Source organism: Xyrauchen texanus, chromosome 23 (genome assembly GCF_025860055.1).
Source record: "Xyrauchen texanus isolate HMW12.3.18 chromosome 23, RBS_HiC_50CHRs, whole genome shotgun sequence".
Taxonomy (NCBI): domain Eukaryota; kingdom Metazoa; phylum Chordata; class Actinopteri; order Cypriniformes; family Catostomidae; genus Xyrauchen; species Xyrauchen texanus.
Window position 1 is genome coordinate 34,318,324 of NC_068298.1, and position 20,516 is coordinate 34,338,839.

The 20,516-nt window shown below is 38.0% G+C and overlaps 1 protein-coding gene across 4 annotated transcripts in view; it reads left to right on the forward strand.

Annotated features, from left to right (window-relative positions):
• The first annotated feature begins 555 nt into the window (after positions 1–555).
• The window catches only part of LOC127617193 (transcription factor COE3-like), a 125,608-nt gene continuing 105,647 nt past the window's right edge, over positions 556–20,516 (forward strand). For all 4 annotated transcript variants that reach the window (XM_052089120.1, XM_052089118.1, XM_052089121.1 and 1 more), the window contains exons 1-4: positions 556–1,137; positions 14,896–15,052; positions 17,656–17,719; positions 19,071–19,126. In XM_052089120.1, the coding sequence (XP_051945080.1) occupies positions 1,004–1,137; positions 14,896–15,052; positions 17,656–17,719; positions 19,071–19,126 (411 nt within the window). In that variant the 5' untranslated portion in view covers positions 556–1,003. The remainder of the gene's footprint in view (positions 1,138–14,895; positions 15,053–17,655; positions 17,720–19,070; positions 19,127–20,516) is intronic.

Genomic DNA, 20,516 nt, shown 5'->3' on the forward strand with positions numbered 1-20,516 from the left:
CAAAACCTCAAATCATATCAGCAGCACCAAATTACAATACTGGATAATGATATGCCATTGTCCATTATCTTTTAATGAAGATAAGATATTTCAAGCTGAAATGCATTGTGAATGGCTCTTTATATTAAGGACATATTTCTGGGAACAAAACACTTAAGTTTGATCCAAAAGCACAGCCATATCCACTACCTTTTGCGAGTGCCTCTAACATCAGCTGCGCTCTACAACGCCCGAGTTTTTTGCGGCGAATTTTGAAAATGACGCAGAGGATTACTTCGACCAATCACAGTCCAGAACGGAGATTGACATTTAAATGACTTTCCCTTTTAAAGGCAAGTCTCCGCCCTCGCCAAGTCCACGCTTGTCCCCCCCGAGAGCTCCGGAGCTTCGGGACCCGAGAGAAGGTGCGCTCCGTTGGGACAGAAGAGGCATAAAGAGACGGGGAGGGAGGGAATGAGATTTCTTGCTACCCAATCCCTCTCCTCCCGAGGGACGGCAAGCCTTCCCTGGTCCATCCCTCCCTCTTGTTTGGTAATCATTTCACTTTACTCCTTTTTGAAGCAGTTGCCCGTTTTATCCCACTTTTCATTTCGCAATCCCGTGCGCGTATGCTCGCCTTCTTCTTCAGAGCAAGTTCGCGCTCACCCCGCTCTCTCCCCGCGCCGACGAGAAGGTCTTCTTGATCCCGGTTGATCGTTCTCCTTTGAGATGCTCCACAGCTCAAGCGCTCGCCTTCTCTCCACCCTCTTTTAACTAGAGACCGCTTAATCTTGAGTGAACTGAACTTGGGTTTGGAATCTAAAGGAAAGAGGAACACCCAAAGGGATACGGTAACACGTCTCTGGATAAGGACCTCTATCGCTTTCCCCTTGTTGCACTTTGGGGGAAGATTTTTTTCCCTTTCACTTGGTTTTTGTTAATCCAGGTGGCCTTGTTCTGAAAGTGCAGGAGGATTATTCCACTCGAGCCGTTGTAGAGAGACATCCCCCAGAAGGCTGTTTTCATGTTCTCCATCCAGGACGGTCTCCCGCGGGGAGCCTTGACCATGAAAGAAGAGCCTCTCACGAGCGGCATGACGCCGGTCCGCTCGTGGATGCAGAGTGCCGGGATACTAGATGCCAACACAGCGGCGCAAAGGTAAACATCCCCAAAAAGCTCCAAGTTTCTTGTATCGCAGGTGGTTGGTTGCGTAGCGTAAAACACAGCATTGAACATGAGCAAAGCGCGCGTGGATGCGCGTTAAAGGGAGCGCTGCACAGTTATCATCAGTGTTTAGAATTCAGTCATTTTGACTACATAAATCTCCATACAGAGATGGCACGTAAACATCACTGATCGTAGTAAGTTTTCACTTACTTATTTATTTTAAACATATAGACCGATAACATGATTGCGCAATCGATGCGCGTTTGGACACCCAAGAAACCGCGATTTGCGTCGCTCCAGCGGCGTAAAGCGCAATAGGAGAAAACTGTGAGTCTCTTATTGTAACACTGACTATCACCCATCGTTTCACCTGCTTTCTGTTTAATACATGGTTGAAAGAAGGCTGGCAAGCTTTGAGATTGTGTTTGGCTAGGAATTCCCCACTCGTGCCAAAAGTGCCTTATTTTCTGTGAAAATATTGACACTTATAAAGCGCAATAATCTTGATAACTGTGAACGTTAGTGAGAATCAATGGCAAGCGTGCGATTATGATGGATTTTTTCCCCTCCTATTGATAAATCAAGGTTGTAATAATACATGCAGCTCTTAAAAATGATTATAGGGATGATTCGAAGTAGGCCAACTTGTCAGCTAATTTATTCTGATATGTATCTCACATTTCTGTGATGTGATGATGAATGTGACGTATTGGATAAATGCTGATAAATATCAAATGATTTTCTTAAGTCATTGCACTGTTGCGAAAAAATTAATAGGCCTGGTGTCAACAAAAGGGAAAATGCAGAATTGACAAGCGCTTCTTTTTCTATCTCAGTTGTGCAGTGCATACAAAATCAACCATCTGCGCGTGGAGCAAAGTTAGTTTTTGGAGTCAGTATACCTCACATGGGTTGCTGGGCGAACTGAAGTGTTTGGAAATGTGTGCTGTTCTGTCTCACAAGACAAGAAGAGACCTGGGACTAAATGAAATGCTTGACATACAGGTTACACTCAAGTCGACTTGTAAAAGTTAAGACAAAAAAAAAAAAAAAAAAAAACACCTCAAACTCCGGTAATTTCTTAATTTGTTTTTATAATAATAATAATAATAATAATAATAATAATAATAAATAAATAAATACAAAGCACAGAAAAAACACAAAACTAATGATCATATATTACATCACTTCTTTCTGTATTTCTTGTAAAATAGCCTAATAAGAAAAGAGAAAGTGGGGAAGGAAGGCTATAGAGCATCACTTTGATTTCGCACAATAAACTTTATTTTAATGAAAGAGGTGAACACTTGATTTGCAGAAAATCTACATATTTCATTTCGATTTTCTCCCTTTTCAAATATTCGATTTGAGAAATATTGGGTGTGCAAATTTAGTCTCATTCAATATTTTTGGAAGGAATATTTAAGCGTTAGAAAAAAAAAACAACAACTTTATTTTGTGTTGAAAAATGAATTTGGCTTCATAAAGCAGGGCCAAACACAAACATGCAGGGCATAATAAAATAGCTTCAGTTTCTTTAGAGAAATGTTTTTAAGTGATGTGATAGTTCACCTAAATTTAGCAGTAAAACGCAGTTAATGCGACGGGTTACTTATTTTATGCTGGTGTTTTGAAATCCATGCATACAAAAACCAGCAAATACTGGGGAAAGATTGCTTTGTATTTTTTTAAATAAAGTAAAAATAATCTTACACCTCATTAAAACATGCACGGAGAGAGATACAGAGATCTGCTTTGCATATTTTCATGGCTCTCTAAATTTTGCTCAGATACAAATCCCTCAGGTATATTAATGTTGCATATTGTGTTAGACTAGAGGGAGAAAATGTTTCAATCTTACCACAAAGGTCAACTGTCAGGTTCAAGTGGCCGAAATCACTCTTTTCATGTCACAAACAAAGACACCAAAGACACACACACGCACGCACACACACACACACACACACACACACACACACACACACACACACACACACACACACACACACACACACACACACACACACACACACACACACACACACACACACACACACACACAAAGTCGCATTTGCAAACTGCATATATACCATATATCATACAAACCAGCATGTAGAAGCTATTTATTTCCCAGTTGTTTCTGCCTCGGGTGCGATGCTGATGTGTGACTGAAAGTTCGTGCGCTAAGTGCGGCTCTGCGGAGGAGTCCGTAGCGCGCTTCTCCATCCGTAATGCGATCAGAGCGCGAGCTGAGCCGTTGATTGAAGCCTCATTTCCGTGACCCGCATGTCAGAAGCTTCACACTTACAGCGCATTTAGGCTACGAGGAATGTCAGTACAATCCACAGGTGGAGTCGATTTTAACATCCTTCGCAGAAACCTGGAAACAGCAACTTAAGAGATCCATTAGATCTGCGTTTATGAAATGAATTTATTTTATGACAGTTAAAATAATCACACGTGTTTAGATTGGCGTTTATGGAGCAGAACGTTACCTACAAAGCAGTGTAACTTTCTTATATAGACTATAGCAGCGCTGCAGAAGAAGAGCAATTTGTAAATATTAATGCCTACAGCAGATCATCTCATAATAAATTATTTGCTCGAGACTTCCGTGAAAACCGTCTGCAGTTAACCTCAGTTGTCAGCCACAGAAATGTCAACCATGCTGCTTAAACAGGCAAACTAAGCAAAAGTACCAGAATGTTCCACTAAAAGATAAAAAAAAAAAGCTATTTAAATGATTAGATGTGCTTTAATAATTTTTTGCTTAACACATGTTTTTTTTTTATAATTCTTCATTTATTAGGATTATACATTTATATGTGCCCCACATGAATCTCCACTCTATTTCTTTTCTTTTTAAAAAAAAATAGTCTTTATGCATCTTTCTACCAATTTTTTAATCAGTGATACATTTAAATCTAAAATACACACTGATGGCTAGGATATCAGTCTTATGGATGGGATGCAATAAAGGGTGTTCACATAAGAGACAGCAAAGTAGGTAAATCTGAGCTGAAATTGTGCCCTTTTTCCTTGCGTCTGACCAGAATGAGCCCTTCATTTCATTTGACTCCTTCATGTGATCCTGTAAATCATACCATGTGTTGGCTGTAATGGTGATAGGAAGCTGTCTGTAGACTGTGGAGAGCAGGTGGGGTGAGCTTGGTCCACTGTTTCCTTTTTTACTTGGCTCACTGTGTATTGTCGCCTTTGGTGTTGCTGTAAAGACAGTCATTATTAGGACACGGGAATCTGTGCATTGATTTTCACCTCTAAATCAGACTCATGCTGGGTCTCATTATAATATCTAATCACAGTTCAGTTCCGCTGTGTGTCATTGCACTAAACAGTGTGCAGATTTTTATCCATTGTGAACGTGCTGGCTCTGAATTCGATTGATGTAGATATAGATAGCGATGGCCGGAAAGGTTTGTGATGCTCAGGCAGCTCGGGGGAACGTTTATGGGGTCCATTTCCCCCGAAACATATCTCTCTCTCTAGACCTAGGGGTGAGTGAGAGGGCCGCACAGCTGGGAAACAGATTTCGGTTGACCCTCTCAACGATTCTGTAGCCCTACACTGTAAAAACTGGCAAAGTGAATTATGTCGCCTGTGTTTTGTCAACTTGGGGTTGGTGGGGCTCTAATGAAGACCAGACCCCAGGCTTTAGGATGAAAAATGGAAAAAATAGTGTCCTGTATCAGAAAAAGTTAAAATTGCACTTACTTGTCAAATCTAAAATGAGCGTGCATTTTTTCTCTCCTTGCCATCGCAGGATGCAATGGCAGAATGCGCTTATATTAACGTTTAAAATTCAACAAATTACAGTATGTGACACCGACAATAATGAACAAGTAACAAGGAAGTGCAAAACAAAAAACAGAAGTTTTTCAGCAAGTCTATGCAGTTAAGTTCCGCTTTATAAAACATTTCCTTATTAAAAAACACTTGCCGGATCAGAAACACACCTGATTTACCATGTCTTGCTCTGTTCTGTCTCTGTTGACGCCTGCACGCTGGAATGTAACACAGAGAAACAAGTGTTCGAGAAACAGCTGTCCCATAACATGCTAGCGATTAGTGGCTGACTTCGTGGCCACCTCGGTAATGACCCTATTAGAAGCGTACAGGTGACCAGCTAATGATTTCAGCTGTAGGCCACTAACGAAGTTTTTTAGAGCACAGCCGCAAAAGTGAGAGAGGGTGAGAGTGCCATAACTTGTATAGTGTGTCCAGGTCTGGCAGGCGCAGTAAGGCTAAACCTACAGCAAGCATTCACTAATAAAACAGACATCACACATACATACAGAAACAGACTCTTGTGAAGCATTTATGCAGAGCTTCCTGAATCCAGTTGAGAGGAGACATGCCACCAGTGCATTGATCAAGGCATCCTGATGAGGCACAGCTCAGAAAAGTCAAACAATTCTGGACAAGCGGTTCAAGGTGGTTAAGGCACAAAGCATGCAATAATTAATGTGATAAGGAAGTAATGCATGCAAATAGCTGTTGCATTCATGCATTATGCACTTGATACACTTGCCCATCAAACATGCTGCTCTTTTTTGTGTCACATGCTCAATTAGAGTGTCCTAATAGCTTGAAACATTTGCCTGTAATTTAGCCGTCCAGCTCCAGGAAATAACTTCTCACTGCGCAACTGTGCACTTGTCTCTGTGCAATTATGAGCAAATTAGAAATTAGTTGGAAGCATTTAGCACATTTACGATTAAAGAAGTGTACTACATTTTCAACATGCTGCACGGTCTGACAATGCCGTCAGCTGTTTGAATTTATCCATGCATGTGTGTTGTTCTTTATTGTTAGTGACAGTGGCAGCCTTTAGACATTCATTGTGTTAACAGCTATTCTTTGCGAGTCATAAAACCCTTTCGTAATGGAGTTTGACATCTGTTCTGTCCATAGGAAACTGTTGGCGTACTATAAAAAGCTTTTAACATTTTTAACTGTCCAAAACTACATTATCAACGATCTTTATTTAGTTATTTAATAATCTGCATCAAATAGCAACATAAAGTAAACCGGTGAAAGTCAGTGTCAAAGGTCAATAGCGTAGGTACGTCATGTGTAGGTACATGATCCCCGCTTTGTCACAGCTGTGAAGTTTTCTACACTGACATCTCACAGCCTATGACAGCGAGCGATAAATAAAGGGTCTGTATTTGATTAGATGTCTAATCTGTGAGCGAGCTGCGAGTCTATTGACTCAGATCTTCTCGTGTTGAGAGGCACAATCAGTGAGCAGTAATGGCACATCAAGCCCTACGAATGCAGGGGCCAGTCACAAGAGCGCTTTCCTTCCAAGTTCACAATGCCTAGTATGTCAAAATAGGTTCAGCAAAGTATTGATGGCAAAAATGCATCTTGTGTGTGAGACATTGTTGTCATGACAGCGATGCAGTTTTTGCAAATTTGTTTTAAACATACCTTGTATTTAATCAAGTCTGTAATAATTACAACTGTATAGATATTTGTGATATACGTGATATTTCACGTCATGCGTATTGTTTAGAAATGACTTTAAATTTGTTAGAGCACAGCCGTAAAGTGAGAGAGGGAGAGAGTGCCATTATTTTTGGCTATACTTTTGAATCAGTGAGTATTTTAACATTTACAGATTGGCCCCATTAAGTTCCATTGTAAGTGCTTCACTTGAACCCAATGTAGCAATACATTTTTGTGGAAATCAACATGTTGTAAATGCAGTTGATCAAGCTTAACTTGTATTAAACCTGGATAATTCATTTAATGCTGGTGTTTAAACCACAGGTGTAAAGTCAATCTATTCAGCACAAAACATTCCAAATAAATAGAATAATAAACAGTGATAACATGATTAATGAAACCAGAAAGCATGATTATTTAGGCTCTTTCACTGACTTAAAGAAATTCTGCAAATGCAAGAGACACAAGACACATCTTTTAGGATGTCTGTAAAAGTGTTAGTGTGTACCGTATGTGTGTGTGAATAAAGCAGTAAGCAGGCAATGGCAGTGATACAGGCAGCTGGTGATGTATGTGCCAGCTTATCATTGGGAGACGTGACAGACATGCCGTTTGTGTTTGTGTGGCAGTAGAAATCATGGAGAGATGACAGCCCTTTCTTTATGCAAAGATCCTCTCCGACACGTTTGCTTTGACTTACGGCCACCCGTTCCTGTGCAGCAGTGATAAATGCTTCTAGTGCTCGGTACACTCTGTCATTCTACGAAGGTTTTCCCATGATTTCATATCGTAATATCCAATTAGTGTTAAAGAAACAAAGACGCAGAATATCCATAAACGCAATCAGCACATCTGGCACAGAGCTTCAACTTCAGAAAACAGCCATGTAAAATATGCATTTTTATACTTTAGCGAGATCTGAACTGTACACTTTGACAATTTATAACGCGTAAGGCCTGTGTTGAACAATGAAATCATCACATACTTGAAAAGATGGAGAGAAAAACATTCTGTGCTCACTTTGAGACTTGTGGGATGGAGGCACACTTTCACTGTAAAGTAAAAGTAATTTGGAAATGTAAGAGAGAGTTACCTCTTAAAACTCTCAAACCTCATTCTACATTTTCTTAAAGTGTCTGAAAGAGATCAAATAGATCAAGCAGTCATGCATCCGTCACAGCCAGATTTATATTTGAACCGCACACCCTCAGAAACCAAACTCTAAACTCAGTAATCACTAGTTCATTTACTGTCTGTACAGCAGTGTAGTGTTAATCCATGTATATGCTGAAATGGGTGATTTTTCACAAAACCTGTCAAGATGATGTCCAGGTCATACTTAAGCCCAAATTAATAAAAAATAAAAAAAATAATAATATTTTGTATTTAAAGAAAAGGAAGCCTGCATTTTGGACCATTTATGATTTTTGCATTGTGACATTATGTTTAGGGCACATCTTACCACCCTAAGTTTCATTACCGTAACACTGTTTTCCCATGTTTTCGAGGATAATTCTCCTGAACATAACACATCCAGATGTTTTACTTTTACTATTCCCTTTGTTTTCAATGATGATTCTCATTACCGTAACAGTCATTTTTTAACTGAATTACTGTAAAAAAGAAAATAGAAGCTGTTGTACAATGTTATTTTTTTTTTATTATTAAAATCAGCGAAAATTAAAGGCAGTCCCAAAGGAGTTTTTTTATTACGTATGACGTATAAATAATTAGCAATTTAAATAATATATATTTTTTTTTCACACTGGCGTAATGAGAATATCATAACGACCATCTTTATTAGCATTACGGTAAGTAGAACTGGGGGTAAAATGTGTTTAATGCAAAAAATGTCAGAATGTAAAAAAATCTAAATGACTTTAAAAAGAGGTGTCGTTGCAAAATTGAAATTCTTATTTGTTTTTGGACTAAAATTAGACTAGGACATTTTCTTGATTAATTTGGTGAGAATCACCCAAATACTAGAAGTGAATTTTATTCTATTGAATTTAATTTTTCCATTTGTAATTTTTTTATTAAAATTACTTAGCACATTATTTAATTTTCCATATGTACACACACCCACACCCACACAAACACACACACACACACACATGTGTGATTGTGTGTATTGATGCTCTGTAATTATTGCATTTAAAACAATCATGCCAGTAAAGAACTATAAAACTGACATTGAGAAAGAGAGATGACATCATAGCAGATCAAGTGAAGAGAAAGAGAGACCTGGTTTGACCACATTGGGCTTTGGGTTTCAAAATACCCTCTGTGCGAACAACCTCTTCTACTTCTCTCTCCCCTCCACTAATCCCAATCTGCTGGCCATGCAGCGCTTTAGTCCTCAACTCATTAAATCTTATTACACAGCTAATAAGCACCAACTAAACATACCGCTTCCATGATGACTGCCCGCCACCCCCCAAACACTGCATTTGCCGCATGGGCACATACACACACATACACATGCATGCAGGCATGGGCAAATGTATGCCACAGTAATTGTATCTCTACATAAATTACTCCTCTTTACAAACAAACAGAGTATGTGCATAACTTAGTATCCGCCATCCTCAAACTCCTTCTACACAGACCCTGATGAGCTGGTGAAAGGCGAGAAACACTCTAGATCCTCCCTCCTTCTCTCTCATTTAGTCCGGGTTGGACATTTTTTAGAGGAAAGGTCAAATTAAATACGATTCTCTAATGTTAGTTAATTTAGAGAATGATCTCCCATTGCAGATCTTTGATGAAGGCAGTTACTTTATCGACCAAATCTCAGCTGATCAGTTCCAGCCGTGTAACCTTTCTTGTCGACGAGACCTTTTTGAGAAAGAAACTGTCAGGAAGGAGGCAAAAGAGAACAAGAAATGGAGTAGAAATTCAGAATGTGCAATCGAGGAAGGGAGAGAGAGAGAGATTTATATTTACTTGTTGGATCAGCACGTTGGCTCCGAGCCAGGGCAGAGATGATTTTTCCACGTCACGTTTTTATAAACAGAGTGCTGGTGTATGGCTCATTAGTTCGATAGTGAGAGAGAGTAGAGCTGTAGTTAAAGACTTCCCTCTGTCACAGTCCATCACAGGCGTGATTAATGTCACTGAGACATGGGGCTGAGACTCTGATGCCACCCATATGCCACACACACAACTGGTGTCTTATTTCTTTTTTTTTTGCAGATATTTTAATAGAGATCTTATGGAAAAACAGGTAAAATAATATTTTTTAATGCACCATATTTACACCTTCTTGTTTTTTGGATGTATATTCCATACAACTCTTCAGTAAACCTTGAATCTTAGACTTTGAACTCAAAACTGCTCAAAAATGTTTCTTTACGTTTTAAACCCATTTCTTCGAACAAGGTATGCAGATTGACTTTTTGTTTTTGATTAACTTAAAATTAATACATTAAAGACAACACAAAACCAAAATTGACCATTATTCACTTTCACTTTCTTAAAGGGATAGTACACCCAAAATGAAAATTCTCTCATCATTTACTCACCCTCACACCATCCCAGATGTGTATGACTTTCTTTCTTCAGCAGAACACAAACAAATATTTTTGAGAAATATCTCAGCTCTGTAGGTCCATACAATGCAAGTGAATGGTGACCAGACCTTTGTAGCTCCAAAAATCATAAAGGAAAAATGAAAGTAATCCATATTACCGACTCCAGTGGTAAAATCCATATTTTAAGAAGTGATATATTAGGTGTGTGTGAGACTTCAGATGTAAAAGTGAAAGTGGAGAGTAAAAAAAAGACTATTTAATGTTTTTTTTTAAATCTGTTTCTCACCCACTCCTATCATATCCCTTCAGAAGACACGGATTTAACCACTGGAGGTTTACGGATTACTTCTATGTTTGCTTTATGTGATTTTTGGAGCTACAAAGTTCTGGTCACCATTCACTTGCATTGTATGGACCTACAGAGCTGTAATATTCATCTAAAAATCTTTTTGTGTCTTTCTGCAGAAGAAAGAAAGTCATAAACATCTGGGATGGAATGAGGGTTAAAACCGTAAGGTATCTTACGACTTGGCTTGTATGAAAAAGTGTGACTTTTATTCCCATAGAGACCAACCAATCAACAAACAGAATTTAAAATCCATACAATACAGGCATTACATTTCAGCAAGCCTCCTATCCAACACTTTATTTTAAGAAAGGACACTATTTATGCAATACAAATAATGTTTGTCAATAACCTGTAATAAGCTTCACTCTTCTGTGTAAAAGTTATTTTCATATAAAAATCATACGGGTTTGAGTTAAGGGTTAAATTTAGGAAAAATCTTAAAAACATTTTCTCTATGGAAGTAAAAGTAGAAAGTTTTTGTACAAGCCAGCTTGTAAGATTTCAAATTAGTTCACCATCTTGTACTATTTATTTAAATTGGAACCTGTTTAACTGTAATAGTCTGTAACATATGTAATTACATGATAATAACTATGTAATATGTAGTGAAAAGAAGAAAACCACTGAAAACCACCAAATCAGACAAACCCCTGAAAATACTCTAAACAATGACTTTGACCTGTGCTAGAAGACACTGAAAAAATGTGAACCTAAAAATGTGCTTCGTGTGGTAACATCTTCAGTAAATTAACTGGTTTTGTTAAAATCAGAATACCATCTGAAATATGCAGTTTCATAATGACATTGTAGTGGGATATTGGCAGTATTTCCCCTTAACTTTAAATCTATCAAATCTATCCTCCTCAATAAGAGATTTTTTTTTTTTTAGATGTACATGTAAAGGCATGTCAGCATGCACCTAAACTCTCTTTTCCCACTTAAAGTCACCAGTTAACTCCTCAATATCACAGCAGTGCCCACCGTGTCCTGTGTATTGGCAGATTCTTCTGCTCTGCATGTTCATTAGCAGTCAATTTCAGAGTCTCTGTGCTCAGTATCTATTTCCCTCAAGTGTTCAGACCCTCGAGCTGCGAGGATTTTAGCCTGGGGGTTCCTTTTTTTCATTTAACATAATTAGACTTTGCTGCATTGCATTAAGCTGGCAGTGTGCAAAGAAGCACAGACTGGAAACACTGGCTGCCATTGCGTGAAGAGAGACAGAGCTCTCATATTCTGAAACGTCATCTTTACAAACCCCTTCAGCTCCTGCAACCTGAATGGTTTATTGTTAAATCGGTTCTGTGAGAATGTATTTATTGATTCAAATAATAGCTTTAAGTGGAGGTATCACATCCAGAACTTTGTCAGAACTGCCATTATTTCCAGCTTAAATGGCCTTTCCCTTTTCTTTTCCCTGTGCTTGTGATGAGAAGATGTCAAACAGTGTGTTTCACAGAGTCAGATGGAGACCAGTGTGAGAGTGTGTGTTATGACAGTTGTTGAGCTGTCCATTAGTGAGTGATTTACACAGCTCTGCTATGTATGTGCGTGGGTTTGTCACCTCGATTGCAGAGCATGAATGAGGGTCTTCCAATCGGTCCTGTCGCTGACTCATAAGTGCTGGAGTGGATATGGCAGCAATCAACATAATTAAAATAATAACACTAACAAGCTTTCCAAGTCGATCATTTCCTGATCTGTGCCTTGTGAAAGCACGCTGTGAAGCTCTCTCTCTCTCTCTCTCTCTCTCTCTCTCTCTCTCTCTCTCTCTCTCTCTCGCTTCATCAGAAACGTGACACCTGGCCTCGTAGTCGTAAGTAAGCTGATGGGGTAATATAGAGGAATTCATGATGCAATATGTGTGTGTGTTTAAGTGTGATGCCATAAAGCTGTTCTTTCTCTTTTTCGCCCACAAACGTGCAATTGAGCCATTCTGTCTTCCTTTGTGAAGGTGATAATTTGTGTTTACATGTTATTTTGCTTTGCATGCAGTACAAAGACAGAGAATTTGGCACTAGGCTGAAATATAATATGGTAGTTGTCAGTTAAAATTCTTTTGGAATGTTGAAATATCTTGGGTTAAACTCCATCAGCAACTATTTGGCTAATTCTTTTAAAATTAGTATGCATGCTTTTATGACCTCTTATTAGTTGAGAGACTCCACGGAATATTTGTACTTCTAAAAAAGCATCGGTTACACCATACGTTTTCCCTTATACATTCATATACATTTTAACTTTAAATTTTGACCTGAAAGAAAGCTAGTTGGACATATTTTCCATCAACTACCTATTAATATAAACAGTTATTTAAAATGCTTAAGAAACAATACTATTCTCGTAATGTTATTTCTAATATTTACAGCACTATTTCTTACGTAAAAAAACAATAAACTTCCGCGGGCTTCTGTCAGACTTCGCATTGTCCTGACCAGTCTTGCTGCTAAAGATCTTCAATGGAAATCAATTGCTCCACATGAACAAGATCATATTTCCCATTCACGTTGATGTCATTCGCTTTTAAAAGTGCTCCTCCCAGAATCCTCCTCTGGTATCCGCCTCTGTGAAAGCTGTTTTAGCATTCAAACGTGTAGTACCTCAACTTCACGAATGAGATTTCACCAGGCTAGGATACAAATGAAGCATTAAGCTCTGGTAATAGGACTGGGGAGGGGTCAGGTTTTATTAATGTCCTATCAGGGGAATATCTCAACGAGTAGAGACAGAAAGCAGGCTGCTTTCCAAAACACTGAGCTCTCCACCCCGAGCCCAACAGATGAACAAATATTTATGTATGAGCATATTTTCAAGATTCAAATGCATTTCAGCCCACCTCATCAGGGTAACGAGTAAATAACGAACTGACTTAACAATGACAGCTGTAATCTATGGCTGTGAACCTATATGCACTGTTTTATTTACTGATTTAAAAATATTACTGTCCATGTGCTTTGAATGCAAGGCAATGTGTGTAATTTTCTTCTTTGTAAAAATACTTGTATCCCAGTTTAATATGCAAAGACAACTATATGTTAGCCATTCATTGGTTGATTTCCTCAAAAACGTTAAACGCTGTGGCTCAGTAACACTTTCAAAACATTGCACTGTTTATTTGAGCATTCCGACCAGTCCAACTAAATTGGCTCAACCAGTGACGTGAGTTTAGGATTGGACAATCTGTTGTTCAAAAACGTTATTTTATAAATTATGATTTTTTTCAAAATGATTTGGTGGCACTAGTGGCACAAAAATCACTCACTTCACCTTTAAATACATAAAAATAACTTACAAGATTATGCAAAAGGATAAAACAGTAAGGCAAACTTAAATTTGTCTATTTGAATAAATATTAGGTCTGTCAATCTATTAAAATGTTTACATGATATGCAGAATAGGATCTGAATTAATTGCAATTAATCATATATATATATATATTTCCAGAGAAAAGCCCACAAATAAAAGAATCCATGTTCAATTGTAAAGCAGTAAAATTAATTTTACATTGAATGTGACTGAGTGCTGCCTTTGGTTTCTGCTTGAGGGAAAGGATACGTGCATTACAACCCTATTAAAAATACAGACCACCTGCATTTTAATCATCCTTCCCTGACTCCAGGCCTTCATTTCCTATGTGTCCGCTGGATCAGGTAAGAAAAGATGATCAGTGATGTATATGTGGCAGGGGAGCAAGGCTGAAGTTTTGATTGATAGGTAGACGTGTAGGGTTGGTGTGGAGATATGGGCTGCGCGAGGCTCTCTGTCAGTCCTCCGTTTGCCACGCGTTCTAATTGATGCTCAAGTGTGAAAGTCAGGGAGGAGGCTTTCTATTGGCTGAACCTTGGAGAGACCCAGCGGAGAGCCGAGCAGGTTTGACTGACAGGTCAGGGAAAGAGGAACGCAGCAGTTGCCAAGGCGAGACGTACCCAGTAGCGATAGGCAGCCGCAGAGGCAGACGGTGCCTTCTGGGTTCCCCCCGTCCTCGCCAAATTCCAATTGTTGAGGTGGCAGAGCAGAGAGAAGCACACAAAAGAGTTCATGGTGCACATAGGGCATCTGCGTCTCTCTTTGTAACACTTCTCAGTTCTCTCTTTTTAACAGCTCTCTTTCCTGTTAGAATTTGGCTGTCTTTAATAAAACACCAATTTGTGTTATTATATATATATATATATATATATATATATATATATATATATATATATATATATATATATATATATATGTTTTGATGACTATTTAAAGGTACAACTTAATATTTTTATATGCAATGTGATATTATTTGTACAAGTTCAAGTCTGACTTTCATCCGTCTACAAGCTTATATATTGAATTAATATTTGGTTTCATGTGAATTAATCTCTCTCTCTCTTTTTTCCTCTGTGTTTCTTCCTCTCATAGTGGTGTGGGTTTGGCAAGAGCCCATTATGAGAAGCAGCCTCCCTCAAACCTTCGCAAGTCAAACTTCTTCCACTTCGTCCTGGCCCTTTATGACCGACAGGGGCAGCCCGTTGAGATCGAAAGAACCTCCTACGTGGACTTTGTGGAAAAGGACAAAGTAAGCACTCTGTCATTAACATAAACCCCTGGATAGCACAACAGGGGTTTGGGATATGCTGGAGTGCAGCATGTTGAAATGCAATTTTTTAGAGACCCAATTTGTAAACTAAAATACATTTTTAGGTTATGTTTTAAATTTGTATAAATCAGAAGATTTCTTCATAGACATTTAGACATCTTTATAAGAACATAAAATGTGGAAATACCTCATCATTGTACATCACCTGATGATTTGAGTAGTTTCATGTTCACTGTAAAATGTGGAAACCTGCAATTGTTACCTTAAGGAGCTATTTATACCTTTTCTCACACTTAAAATTAGTTTAGTTTATGTAACCCTATGAAGTCAAATTAAACCATTGATGTTAAATTACATTTTTGACTTCAATCAAATCATTTAATTTAGATGTTACTACCTTAATTAGATTTTTAGAGGTTTGCCTGATTTGGTTGGTTTTAGTTGTTTTCTTCTTTTACCACATATTACATAGTAATTATCATGTCATTACATATGTTATAGAGTATTATAGTTAAAATAACAGGTTTCAAGATCATACAAAGGCATTGTTTGGAGTATTTTCAGAGGTCTGATTATGTGGTTTTTGGTGGTTTTCTTCATTTTACATGTTACACATGTTACATAGTTATTATCATGTAATTAGAGATGTTATTTTACTTATTGATCATACACGTGCATATATGTTGGAAAAAACCCTACCATTTCCAAAATACCATCCATTTTTATGTTTTAAAACTGTTCATTTCAGCAGTGTAAAAAAGTGTCTTCTCTGCACATTCTATTTTTACATACTTTAAAATGGACATTTATTTACATTTATTTAATTACTGCTTTATTTTATTTTATACTTATTTATTACATTTATTTTATTTTCTCTATTGTGTTGTTTTAATGTGCATATGTACTAAAAGTCTTGACACTGAAACTATCACACACACAATCTTTATTTTCATTAGTAGCTGTACCAAAAACTACATGTAGGGGGCAGAGATGAGACCAAATTCGCACACATCAAAATCCTGTGTGAAGCTCATTACACTACTATATTATAATCATAATCTATTTATAATCTAATTATAATAATCAGAGAAATCACAATATTGTAAAAAAAATATCAAAACTTATTATGAACTTTGAAATAAACTGACACCCCCCCCCATCCAAAACAAATACAAATAAAATTATATAAAACTTGGCAATATCTAACTTAATATTATACAAAAAGGAACCTGTTCATTTATTTTAACCCCACATTCTTTGACACAATTGTTAGGATAAACATCATGGGAATACATTTTTGCCACCCTAACCCCTCCCCTCCTCTCCTCTTGTTCTCTCTTTCCAAAAGTAGTCCTCTAAAAATCACCTCACCACAGTGCCACCGGCACCATTCTGCAGTGTAGTCATGTGTTTTGTACCTGCAGTGTGTGTTGAGAATGTTTGTCAGAGGGTAGTCCTGCTCACCCCACAGAGTGTGTGTCGGGGGGTTGTTCTCAGTAAAAGGTTACAGAGAACAGCTCCGCCCACGGTCATACGGGACAGGGTCCAGCTGGCACAGTCAGCACTGTCCGTTCACCTCCACCATAACCCCTGCCCAGAGCCCCCCCCCTTCCCCCCACTCTTCTCCACTCCACTTTGGTTGGCTGCCAAGACACTACCACTACCACTAAACTTGGCAATGAGATGTAGAGAAGATAGACGAGAACAAAAGTGACGTATCGTGAGGGTGTGTCATGATCCTGCGTTTTATTGTATTGATGTCACATCAAAGTAAAATAACTCACCTGAAGGGTAGATGGCTGTTTAAACAGAAACCTCAAATAATCTAAGGAGAAATATCATACTGAGATGACATCAAGGGTGTAGATCTGGCTTGGTTGTACTTGCTTGTTTTGATTATTGGGTGTTACTATAGTGTGATTCATGCAAAAGCAAAAAAAGGTTAACCTAAAAATGTGCTTCATGTTAACATCTAAATTACCTGGTTTTATTCATATCAAAAATATTATTTAATAGCATTAAATCAACTCAAATAAATTAGGTTACATCAACAAATCTAAATATTAGGATAAGCTTAGGTAGATATAGCTCCTTACGGTAACAAATGCCGGTTGCATTGTTTTTTTACAGTGCAGCTCATACTGTATGTTGTGAAACCATACACGACAGAGTTAGGGAGAGTATCTGTGTGTATGGTAAATAAAGAGTTTTTTAGTTTTTTTGATATTATAAAAAATAAAGTTTCTATAAAATGAAAGCTTCAAGTCTGACTGGTTTCATTAAAGCACTCCTTTCAAAAAGATACCATGAGTTTTGGGTACATTTATTTAAACATGTCTGAAAGCATAAACTATTTCATGGATAATATAACAGTATAGCATTATCCTATATTCACAGATATAGTATGAGCAAGTGTATTTTTAAGTATTTGATGTATTTGGAATACATTAACGTGTTCAAAATTACGGCCAAACTACATAGAACACCCACCCAAATGGAAGTCATATGCACGTTTTGCACTCATTAACATTGCATATTTTGGACCACTTTGAATACAAAATGTTTATTTTGGTTGCTTTTAGGAATACAATGGCGAGAAGACCAACAACGGCATCCACTACAGGCTACAGCTTCTTTACAGCAACGGTAAGATCTGTACCGCTCCTCCAAACCCTTTTCATATCCCATCAATAACAAAGACATATTGCAAGGCAGAGTGAGGCCAACTGTAAATGATATGTAACCACAATCATGCCACATGTCTCATCACATCTGGAAGAGTATTTGAGAGTTCCATCTGTTTATCCTGAGAGGAGTTCATGCTGTTGAACACATTTGCCACCCTTTCACAGTTTACGCTCATGTCTAATGTCATTCCACGTTACTCACCCACTCAGATATGTTAAACAGGGCCTCATTTGAGTTTACAGTTCTTAGTAAGGCACATACAGGCTAGCTGTATCAAGCTGTTCCTAACTGGTTCAACACTAGGCCATTGGTTCAATTGGTTTGCTTTGGATTTATGCATTTAGAGTTTGCTAAATGCATAAATGTAATGCTTATAAAACAGCTAGTAATGTTACACTTGTCAATATTCTTTGGTGCTGCAGTTTTGTTAAAATAACACCTTTCAAGTGATTAAAATAGTGTTAGGACACAGTGTAATATTATGCAAAATAATACCAAAGTTATTAAGCACATTGCTTATTTTTACACTAATTACACTAAGATCAGTTTACAAGCCTAAACTGTTATCATGATAACACTTCAAATGAACTTTCAATAACAACATTAATAAACAATGTTACATTATACATGTATATTGCTGCACAAATTGATACAATATGGGACAGCTGAACAAAAATAGTGATAATATAGCGATGTACAAATATACAAGTACAAATAATCCCCTTCAAATTCGCCCTATTCTCCTCAGCATAATGCTAACAGGTAGTGATGAATGCTATTTGATTTGTCTGTTGTATGTGAATTCTCTGTTGTCCTATGGCACAGAGGCAGCAGGGCAGCAGAAAAGAGAGCTCTCGCACTTTAAAGCAGGAAGATCATAAATAATAGAAAAACTCCGGAGCTGAGACGAGTTTGTTTTTGCTAAGAGGCGTTAGCAGAATAGCTCAGTCAGCACGACAAGCATAACAGAATGCGCATAAATGCACTGTAGGGAAAAGCATAATAAAACAAATTAATTTCCAAGACTTTCCATAAGAAATGAGTCTCTTTATGTTGACTTTTGCAAAGAATTAGGCTTTGTATTTTGGGTGGCTCTTTGCTATATTTGCTCAAAGAGGCTTTTAATTTTAACCCACTATATTACTAGTGTTTGTGTTGAAATACGGCACGATATTTTCATTTAGGGTAGAACTGAGCTGATTGTAATTTATGCAAAGCATTTTTTGTTGTTATTGTTGCTGCTGTTCTACTATACTCAAAGAGATACATGTTTTTTGCTAATATGTGTATATTCCATTTAAATCCGCAGGCATCAGGACAGAACAGGATCTGTTTGTTCGGTTAATAGACTCCATGACTAAACAGGTGAGTACTAATTTACATAAATCATTTTGAGTTTAAACTTGTAATAATGCTCTCAATAATCATTTAAATAATAATAATAATAATAAACATCAGCTTTAACCAGTCTGGCCAAGCTGGTCTTCAGCTAAATAGCTGGCTTCAAAGTCTGGATTTGCCAGTGTTTAGCTGGTTTAACTGGTCAGCCAGCTGGTCTCCCAGCTTAACTACCTGACAAGTGCCCAAAACCCCTCTAAAACCATCACAATAGACCAGCCTAACTATTTTTACCAAGATGGGATGCCAGCTATATTTTTGTACATTTTTATTAAGCAGGGTCATCTGATCATAATTGCAACATCAAAATATTATTGTATTAGATATTATTTGTTCACTTAGAGAGTTCCTCTTCTGCATTGCAAAGGACATAGGCTGGACTTCAATCCCATCTAAAAGAGTGATTTGAGATGCTTCTCTCATGCTGAACTTAATTTGGCACCTACGTTCTGCATTCCATCATGAAATGGACCAGAGTTCAATCCCTCCACTATTCCCATCCTTTCTCCAGCCCAGCAGGTCCCACTGTTACTGCATGTCAGGCAATAGGGCAACCAGTTCCTTGACAAAGCATCAACCCCAGAGACCAATCAATAGGCCTTAATGTAGTAGATGCAGAGCCGACACACTGGAGACAATAATCCTCCCAACGACAAAAGGGCTGTAGCTGAGCGCGCCCGTAACCCCCCCCCCCCCCCCCACAACACACTCACACGTAGTCTTTACATATGTGCATCAACAGCAAAGCTGCAAATATTGATTGAAGGAGACCTTTTTTTCCACTCTAATTGAGAGTGATGAATGCAAAAAAGGAGGATCTTCATTGAGTTACAGTGCCTGGTGTAATTGGCCCAAATCAGCACGTTTACTCAAAATTAATTTTGAAATAATTTTATTCTGAAAATGTATATACTGTGAGGTGAGACAGATTAACAGGATAGTTCATCAAAAACATGTACATTTATGAATGATGTAAATTTTTTTGATTAACTATCCCTTTAATTAGAGTAGCAGTAAAGACTGGGAGAATTTTTACTTCTGGAGTTCGTGGAAGAGTTGTAACACTATTCCATATTGCTGGAGTCAGACATGCATGAAGATGTGGGGTGAGGCCAGACTACTTTGGCGCCAGCAATGTGAATCAAAAATGATATATAAATATCGACCCACTCCCTTCCTACCCCCGACTTTTCGAAATCCCCTCCCCCTTCAGCAAAATTGGAGAATGGTGATGAAGAGGTAAAGACCTTCATAGGCAGCCTACAGAAAGATCAATAATGTAGAAGTGGTCGTTATCCTAAAAGTATTGTTCTCCAGGGCATTGGGTCAACCCTGTCTGGCCGACTGGCCAGAGGCG